At 33.9% G+C, this 9337-nt stretch overlaps 1 protein-coding gene across 2 annotated transcripts; it reads right to left on the reverse strand.

The window, feature by feature from the left end:
* Positions 1-2342: 2342 nt before the first annotated feature.
* LOC107484302 (probable inactive dual specificity protein phosphatase-like At4g18593) lies at positions 2343-6789 on the reverse strand. 2 transcript variants are annotated; one of them, XM_052260042.1, is made up of 4 exons: positions 6659-6789; positions 4853-4921; positions 3586-3857; positions 2343-3079 (listed from the first exon to the last, which is right to left on the reverse strand). In XM_052260042.1, the coding sequence occupies exons 3-4, from the start codon at positions 3818-3820 to the stop codon at positions 2925-2927; spliced, it is 390 nt and encodes a 129-aa protein (XP_052116002.1). In that variant the 5' UTR covers positions 3821-3857; positions 4853-4921; positions 6659-6789; the 3' UTR covers positions 2343-2924. The 2 variants fall into 2 exon arrangements, with proteins under 2 accessions (XP_052116002.1, XP_052116003.1); XM_052260043.1 differs by lacking the exon at positions 4853-4921 and having other exon boundaries at positions 6659-6768.
* Between the last annotated feature and the right edge of the window lie 2548 nt (positions 6790-9337).

Consider the following 9337-nt stretch of genomic DNA (forward strand, 5'->3'; position numbering starts at 1 on the left):
TAGCAAGACACCACGGGCCAAGAAGAGAAGAACCCGATCCAAGCTTGAAATTGTTTTCAATTTCCCACCATCTTGCTCCAACCAAAGCAACGTTACTCTCCTCTCTAATCAAGTCACATCAAGACTTCAGTAAAGTAAGAAAGAGAAAGAGAAGAAAAGCTTCCTCCATAAGCTAGTAACCAAAGAAGCTAGAAAGAGAAAATCTAAGCTTGAAGCATAGAAGCTAAAGCAGAAAATCTAATACAAATCAAGCTTAAGAAAGGTAATCCATCTCATCTTGCATGCATCAGATCTTCATCCTTTCTTCCCTACTCTCTGTTCTATCCGAAAATGGCATTCAAAGAAAAAGTTGATCTCTGTTCTTCACTGCTACAAATCCACGGTCAAGAAATTCTTGGGGACCAAGTTGCATCTTTATGGTTCAGATTTGGTTGACCATTGGAAAACAATTTCGGTTACTCCTTCATGGCTTTTGGTCAAGTTGGAAAAGTCAGAAAGAAAGGTTCTACTTTGATGATTGAGAAGAAAAAGTGAGCTTGTGGGTTGGTAAAGCTCAAGGCTCAAGATGTTGACCTTGGAAGAAGAACCAAGGAACATGCAAGGAGATAAAAAGAAGCTTGTTATTCGTTCTGAAGCAAGGAGAAAAAACCAGAGAGTGAGAACAGTGTTCTGTTGAGAAGTTCCTCTACTTGGATAATGCTTTCTTTCAAAGAAGCATTCGGCCAATACTGAAGAACTGCATCTGAGGTTTGCAAATCTGGTTTTGCACATAGCAAAGAGGCTGCTGATGAAGTCAATCTCCTTCATGTTTTACTGATTGTAATGTACTTTTCCAAGTTTATCTTTCTGTAATTTCTTGTGAGAAAGCTCAAGTAAAAGCCATGAGTGGAAAAAGGCTGAGTGATACACTTGAGAGAAAAGCCTAGAGTTATTTTCTGATTTCTTTAGGTTGGTTAAGTGTCTTGTATCTTGTACCTGTTTGGTATCCCTTTCTTAGTTGGGTTAGCACTAAGAGTAAATAGTTAGGTGTTAGCATAGCCAATGTCAAGTTAGGTTAGAACTTGAGTGTGAAATTGGTGTATGTAATACTGTTAACTCTAGTGAAATTCTTCCATAGTTGTGGAGGAGACTGGATGTAGGTTGCATAGCACAAAGCAACCGAACCAGGATATATGCTGGTGTTACCTTTTCTTCTCTGTCTTGTTCTGTTTTTCTGATATTCATGAGACAAAAGTAAATTGTCTCATAAATTTTCGCTGCTAAGTCCAAACAGAATCAGATTTGTAACTTTGCAAAAAGAGGGTCAAAACAGTAACTAAAAAGGAAGGCATAGATTCAACCCCCCTTCTCTAAGCCTACCACAACCTTCATGCTGCCATGCCGCTGAACTCGCCACATCATCATGCCCCCTACGTTTTGCCGGAGAACTGTCATGCTGCTGATGGACCCTGTCACCTCGTTTCCCACATGTTGAACCTGCACCCATAAACTGGCAAAAACACCCATCTCTAATATTGATCCAAAACACAAATTTATATTCTATATAAAAAATAATTTCTGTGTAACATACTATGGTATAAGGTTAGTGTGCTTGAAGCCTTAAATGGTTGAGAGAAGCACTTTTTAAAAGTAAAAGCAAAATTAGAAATAGAACTATTTTGATTGAATATATTTATAGAAATATTTCTTATTAGAATAAAAATAAGTTAAGTTGTTTGTATAACATAAATATATAAAAAATTATTTAAACAAAATTATGATTTTGAACATATAGAATAAATAACTATTAAGAGATAATTTTGACAAAACGGTGCAATTATTTTATCATATTATTTACTTAAGAAAATGTATTACTTGTTAAAATTAATGTTTTATTTCATTAGTATTACAAATGTAAAATACACCTTTTTAGATCAGTATTGCTAGATAATCGAGAAAACTTAACAAAAAACTAACTAGCAGTCTATGGACCTAAGCTTAGGCCTAATTTGTTAAACACTTTTCAGAGCGGTGCTTAATTTGTTAAAAAAATTTACAAAGGTGTTTACATTTGGTAAATCACACTGTTGGAGGTACTTGTTTTTGGTAAATCGCATTTTATATTTGGTAAATAAAAACAATTATGTATCTATATAATTTTAAAAAGTTAAAGAGTGTTTTTAAAAGTTAGAATGTACTTAAAAGTACTCTCTATTAAAATGTATTCTAAAATTAATTTGTACTTATTAAAATAAAAAAAACCTAATAAAATTCTAATAAATTAATATTCAGATTTATCCTTAATTATTGATACTAAATTCTGTTCCCGATGAAAAAACAAATCTATAATATCAAATATAAACCAGAAGGATAAGGAATGCATAAATTTGAAATATTTTACCGCCTACAGGGCATCAAATAAATTCATGATTATCATATTCGGTAACTCAGGAGCAATTATGAGGTGAAGTTCATACTTAACAAACCAAACAATCCTACAACGGGGAAAAATAAAAATAAACCTTACCACTATGGCCTGGCAGTCAGTACGAACCAAACTATAAACAATGCATTTTTTTTACATTTCCCCCTTCTCTTTTTTGGAAGGTGTCTTACACAACTCTGTAGTTGTTGATAGCATTTCTCGCACAAAAAAGGAGAGAAACAAAAGTAATGTTATGGGTAAAAATAAGAAGGGAAGAGATTAGAAGATATGAGCTTGAAATGAAGATTAGCAGATCAATATCATAAGAACCATTCCCAATTTATTTCCCTTACTCATTCAGTGACTAACCTATAATATGCAACCTAAAACACACAGTTTGGAGATGCAAAGGCAGCACAAGGCAATGCTCCAAGGTCCAAGCTAAGCTTCCATATCTTTCGTTCATGAGAAAATAATACAACTCAACCTTTGGTTTGAGAAAGCTGAAAGGTTGATTAGTTTACATGTAGCACTCATCTAATTTGCTTTTATGAAGCTGAAATGCAGGGTTAACCCAAGCGCCGCAGCTGCATTGCATACCAGCCCAGTTGAAGTAGCCCAAGCGTGCATTACATCCAATACAAAGAAGTTTCTCCTCTACATGACCTTCTTGCACTAACAAGTCAACAAAAATAAATGGGATTAGCAAGATAATCAAACTTGAGTTTACCTACATCTGTGGAGTTTAGATAAATTCGAATGGTAGACTTGTAAGAATTTTCTTATTAAGAATAGTGACATAGTCATATAAAATCTAACAATAATAAAATAATTTCATGATAAAACAAAATTATGTTGAAAAACTTACAATATTATAATGAAGCAAATAAAAGATATAAAAAGATTAAATACAAATTTTAAAAAATTAAAATTTGAATAAATAATGAATTTATGATGTTAAAAATTAAAAAAATATATATATAAATATCATCTTTAGAAGTCTAAATAAAAGATTCTTGTGAAATGTTTTGATAGTTAATAGAATAAATTTTGACTAAAATCTAAGATCCGAGTAAATAAGCAAGTTAACTTGAGAGTTTAATAATCATGCTGTTAGTACAAATGATTGAAGAAGTGTGATTTTATGGAAACTAAGATATGAGAGGAAAGTTTCCAGGAACCTGCTTGCATCCACTTCATAGGTTCAACAAATACTGAGGTACAATCAATTGGTTGCTTTTCCACTTCCCAGGGTTGACTGCTTCTCTTTTTCCACTTGAAGCTTGATTCTCCTTCTCCACGCTCATGAGTAACTATATTCTCCTTTGAAGCAACAATTCTTCTACATTTCTTACACCGGTATAAGACTTGTGGTTTGGTTGTAGTTTGCAACTCAGAGATACTCGATTCAGCCATTTGTATTAAATAATCAACTTATATTTGTGCTTGCTGCCTTGCAAATTAGAGGCAAATGAGAAGAGATATTATAGTTTACCATATAGCCAGAACTGAAAACTGTATGACAGTCATTAGTTAAAGCACAAGACAATCGTAGAAATAGATTGATATAACAACAACAGCAACAACAAACTTAGTTTCAGATGAGATCTTCATCTAGGCATAATTAGTTTCAACTTCAGAACAAACTTTCTTACAATTTAGAAAATCAAAGTTCATGGTTTAGATGTTTTCTTTTTCTTTTTAATTTTTTGTGCATAGTAGAACAACCTGTGCAAAGTAGAGAAATTAATACTAATGGTTGTTCCACCTAGATGCACTCTAAACACAAGTGAATGACAGATTGGTATTTAGCTAACCCAACCTAATGGAATAAAGCTTTGTTGTAACGAGATGACAACATATGATTTTATTTATTTATTTATTTTGATAAAATATAATTGAGTGATACTGTAAACAACTTTAAGCTCATAAATCCTCTTATTATTAGATGCTTTGATGCATTCTGGTTCAGAGGAAGAAGACTTGTATTTACAGCAAAAGAATACTACAAAAACTAAAAGGACCTGATTCCTACAAAACTTTATTATTTACAAGATATTCATTCCTTTTAAATTCTTCTCTTTCATTTATTCAATACAAAAGGAAGAAGAAACAGCAAGCTGCAGTCTCATGCCCCTGCATTCCCATGTTTCCAACAAACATAAGTTAATTATAGAGCGCAGGACACTAAGCTATTTCTGACTTCACCCTATGTTTATATCGTATTCTTTCCTGTCCCCCTGATATAAAATTTTGTAATATCCAATGCTTTTAGTGGAATAGTTTTACAAATAATATATACTCATCCAATGCTTTTTTACTGGAATAGTTTTACAAATAATGTATACTTTTTTCTTTTATCACTTCTCAACAACTAGCAATTCTTTTTTTACTATGGACCCAATTCAGTGGTGGCAAAGCTGACATGGGTTTTAATTCTATATTTACCTGTTTTTAAACATGAATTTGTGTTCTACTTGTTCTCCTTTTGGCACACTATGCTCCTTTGTCCCTTACCTACATCATTAGAAATGAAAGTTATTCGCAAGTTTTTTCAAATCATGATGAGTGAAATCTATGGCATCTTTAAAGGCAGCTGAAATTGCTGTTATGTAGGAGGCTGAATTATTTGGGAGTCTGTTATAGGATAGAGAAGATAAGGAATATATAGAGGGAGGGAGGGAGGGTGATCGAGGAACAATCAAAACTGAGAATTAGACATAGAACCTTAGTGAGGGTAAAATCACACTGTTTTAGTTCCATTCGTCCATTTAGCTATCATTGTTCTATTGTTTTTTCCTTGTTACTAGTACCAGTTATTTCAACCTGTCTCTGATACCAGTTGTAAATGACTTAGTATTAATGGAGATAATAATAGGACTAAAACACAGAAACCCTCTGGAATTAACACTGAAATTACAAGAAATAGTTCAATGAGATGGCATTTCAAGAGGGAAAAACTTTCCTATTGTTTATTATTCAAGACTCAAACACTCTCCTATGTCTGGTCTTTCTATGTCTAAGATAGTCTCTTAAAAAATCCCTCCCCAGCTCCCCTTCCCTATAAAGGTTTTCCCATATTAAGTCTAGAATATTCTTCTCCATTTCCTAGTTGGCAGTTAGTTCCAAAACCCACTGAGCCTACAATTTACTCAATTACAATTAAGCTCTCTAGTCCATAATGTCTGGTTTCCTAACACACTGCTTTCTGATTTTCAAGCCCAACAAGAAGATTTGATGGAGCTGTACAACAATTTTGCAGAGGCAGGGGAAGGACCTTGCTTCTGGTGCAAACGAGTTCTAGTGGATGTGATGGTAAAAGCAAAGCAGGTAATTTTGGATGGCCGTGATATGAGCTATCGATGGAGATGTATTGTTTTTCAGTGTTGATTGCAGAGACATGCAAACACCTGAAGTTTATTTCACATAATGCCTCGATTCAAACTTAGTTCCAGTGACCAATTTACATCCAACAACTATAATAATTCCTTGAGGAAGATTCAATAGTTCGAAAGATTTTAGAAGCACTGATGATGCTAGCTACAAAAATACATTCTGAGATAAAACATAAACACGATGGACAGCTCTCTCTGCAGAAACATGCAAATATGCAAGCCACCAAATTAAAGGAAAAATTAAATTTAAACTAATGATGGAATGTGGTCGATTTATGTGATTATATAAAAATATATAGTTATGTAGAGTAGGTTGACCACCTATATTTAATATTCAATGTCTCAATGTACTAGAATGAGGTTTTACTAGCTAACTACATGAATTGCATCCTTGAGAATATTCTATAGGTAAAATTTCAGTGGTGATTTGTACATCCATGTAGACTGTGCTGAAACTTATGGAATAATCATCGTCAACAAGCGCTTAATGATAAGAGAACCCTAGTAGTAAACTGAGACAACTATCAAAATGATTGCGTCAAATAAATACTTCGTCATTTCTTCACATAGGACTAGATAGGTAAGCTACACACTAACGATTGAAATTACACTGATCAATCAAAGTCCGAACAGCGACAATCAAAATTTTCTTTTGGCTATTCATAACCTACGAATTCAATTCAATTCAAAATTTGAAGATAAAACTTTTGCAATCGAATATTAATCTTGGGCTGGAATTCGAGGTTTGCGATTGTCCAAGAATTCAGAAAACAATACTAGGGCTAATTGGTTTAGGGTTAGAAAGACTGTAAAATTGGGAAAAGAAAAGTGGGATATGCCGAGAGAGACGAAGAACTACCTTGCACTGAGGAAAGCTTAGAGAACACAGACACCGCCGTCGCTACTGTGTTTACTGTAAATACGATATGAGAGTGAACGTTGAGAATTTGGTTAAGAGTTTGACCGACATTTTAATATACCAAAAGGATCCTTGCTATAAATATAGTATTTGTTAGAAATAGGAGAATAATTTGAAAAGTGTATTATTAAGAGTGACTTAAAAGGTATAATATATGGATTAATTTTTATATACAAGCATTTAAGATTTACAAATCTTACAAGCCCTTTACCTTTAAACGCACCTTTTATGGCATCTGTCCTTAAATTAACGCGCGAATATATAACTTCCAAATTTCAAAAGATTTCATTTCTTTTTTCGAATCTCTTACCAAATTTGTTCGATCTCCTTCTTGCGTTCTCTCTTTACCTTTTCATTTGTTGTTTTACCTGCGTTTATCACTGGTTTCTTCTTCGTCATTTATGTGAGTTTCTCTCTCTGTACTCTAGCTTCGTTTTTTTCGATTTTCATGGTTTTTGAAATCAACTTTTGAACTCGTTTTGAAGATAATGGATTATTCAACTTCAGATTGTCAGCTGAAGTAGGGCGAAGGGGATTTTGAATTTGAATTGAACAAAGTCCCTGAGGTTTGATTTAGTTTCAGTTAATTAGGATTAATCTGAATTTGATACAGTTAGTCGTTTATGATTGTCTAGCTGAATAATCCGTGAACATTGTCTGTGAAATTAATGTGTGAATATAATCTGTGGATTGAATCTAATGTACTAATTTTGATTAATTTTCTGCACTTTTTACTAGACGTTCGGGTATAGATCAGAACTTTTTGGGTGTATTTTAGGGAAGTTTGGGTGTATTTGCAGTTTACGGCATTTCTTGTTATTTTAGTTGGGTTGTTGTCGTTCGGCTGTAGATCAGAAATTCTTGGGTGTATTTTAGGGAAGTTTGGGTGTATTTACAGTTGATGACTTTTCTTACTATTTTAGTTGAGTTTGTTGTTGTTCAGGTGTAGATCAGGAATTCTTGGGTGTATTTTAGTTGAATTGTTATTTTTTTATGAGGTGCAGAAACTCTATAGTATATTCTTGTTTTTAACATGGTGTATTTTACAGCCCCTCTATGTTGTTGATGACCAGTTTGTTCCCAAGGTTGGAATGACTTTTAACACCCTTGAAGATGCTGCAAAATTTTACAAGGACTATGTCAAGGTTGCAGGTTTTTCTACAAGAGTTCGGAGCACAAATAAGAAGAAAAACGAAATTAAGAATCAATTAATAACATGTAGCAGAGAAGGAAAATGAAAATCTAAAATATCTCCAACTGAGAAGACAAATCCCACAACTGGTTTAAATTGTCCTGCAAGAATTTATATACACACATTAAAGGATGTTGGTGCTTGGATCATTTCGAAGCTCGTGCTGCATCATTCACACCCTTGCTGTCCAACTCGAGCAGAGATGCTCAAACAGCACATGGAACTAAGCATGTCCGTTCGTCGTACAATAGAGAATAATGAGGAGGTTGGTATCAGACCAAGCAAAACTTTCCAATCATTCGTTGTGGCAGCTGGGGGTCACCGCGAGTTAAATTTTATCAAAAAAGATGTGAGGAATTACATCACGAGAGAAGTTCGGAATGTTTCGAAACAAGAAGATGCAAAAGAATTTAGGAAATATTTATTAAGAATGAAAGAGAAGAATCAGAATTTCTTTTTTGAGCTCGAACTCAAGGACGATCAGTGGATTAAGTTGGCTTTTTGGGCCGATGCAAGGAGCATAGCTGCCTTTGAGTATTTTAGAGATGTTATTTCATTCGACACCACCTACAATACAAACAGGTAATATGCTGTTCATGTGTATGATGCCAAATTAATTTTGTTCTATGAATCTGCTGTAGAGGTATATATTGGATGTTTTTTGGGTGTATAAAATCATTATTTGGGTTTACGTAATGATTTCATTCTGCAATCTTGTAATTTGTTTCAGGTATAATTTGGTTTGTGGTTCTTTTGTCGGGATGAATCACCACGGTCAGTCAACACTTCTTGGATCTGCTTTGATGAAAAATGAAGAAATTAAATCATTCAAATGGTTATTTCAATGTTGGCTTTGTTGCATGGGAGGAAATGCTCCTAAAGGGTATCTCACCGATCAATGCGCATCAATGAAAAGGGCTAGAGAGGCTTGTATGCAAACAACAATTCACGGTTGGTGTATTTAGCACATCACGAAGAAGATCCCAAGCAAATTAAATGGGTACAAGGGACATGCAGAAATTGAACAAGAAATGAGCTAAGTTGTTCGGAACTCTTATAGTAAAGATTTATTTGATAGGAATTGGAATGATTTTCTGCTGAAGTATGGTCTTGTGGACAACAAGTGGCTTTCAGGTAATGTTGTTTAAAATCTGCAGTAGAGGTGTAAATGGCATATTTTGGGGTGTAAAATAGCCTTATTTGGTTATATTTTGTAGATCTTTACGAAGACCATCATATATGAGTTCTGATTTATTTGGATCACCATTTCTGGGCAGGAATGAGAAGCACACAAAGGAGCGAGAGCATGCATTCATTTTTTAACAAGTTTATTACTCGGAACAGCTCGCTTATTCAATTTGTCAAATAATACGATAATTACCTTGGAAGTAGGGACCAAGCAAAGAGAGAATTAGATGTTGTAGATT

The sequence above is a fragment of the Arachis duranensis genome, chromosome 4 (genome assembly GCF_000817695.3).
Source record: "Arachis duranensis cultivar V14167 chromosome 4, aradu.V14167.gnm2.J7QH, whole genome shotgun sequence".
NCBI lineage: Eukaryota > Viridiplantae > Streptophyta > Magnoliopsida > Fabales > Fabaceae > Arachis > Arachis duranensis.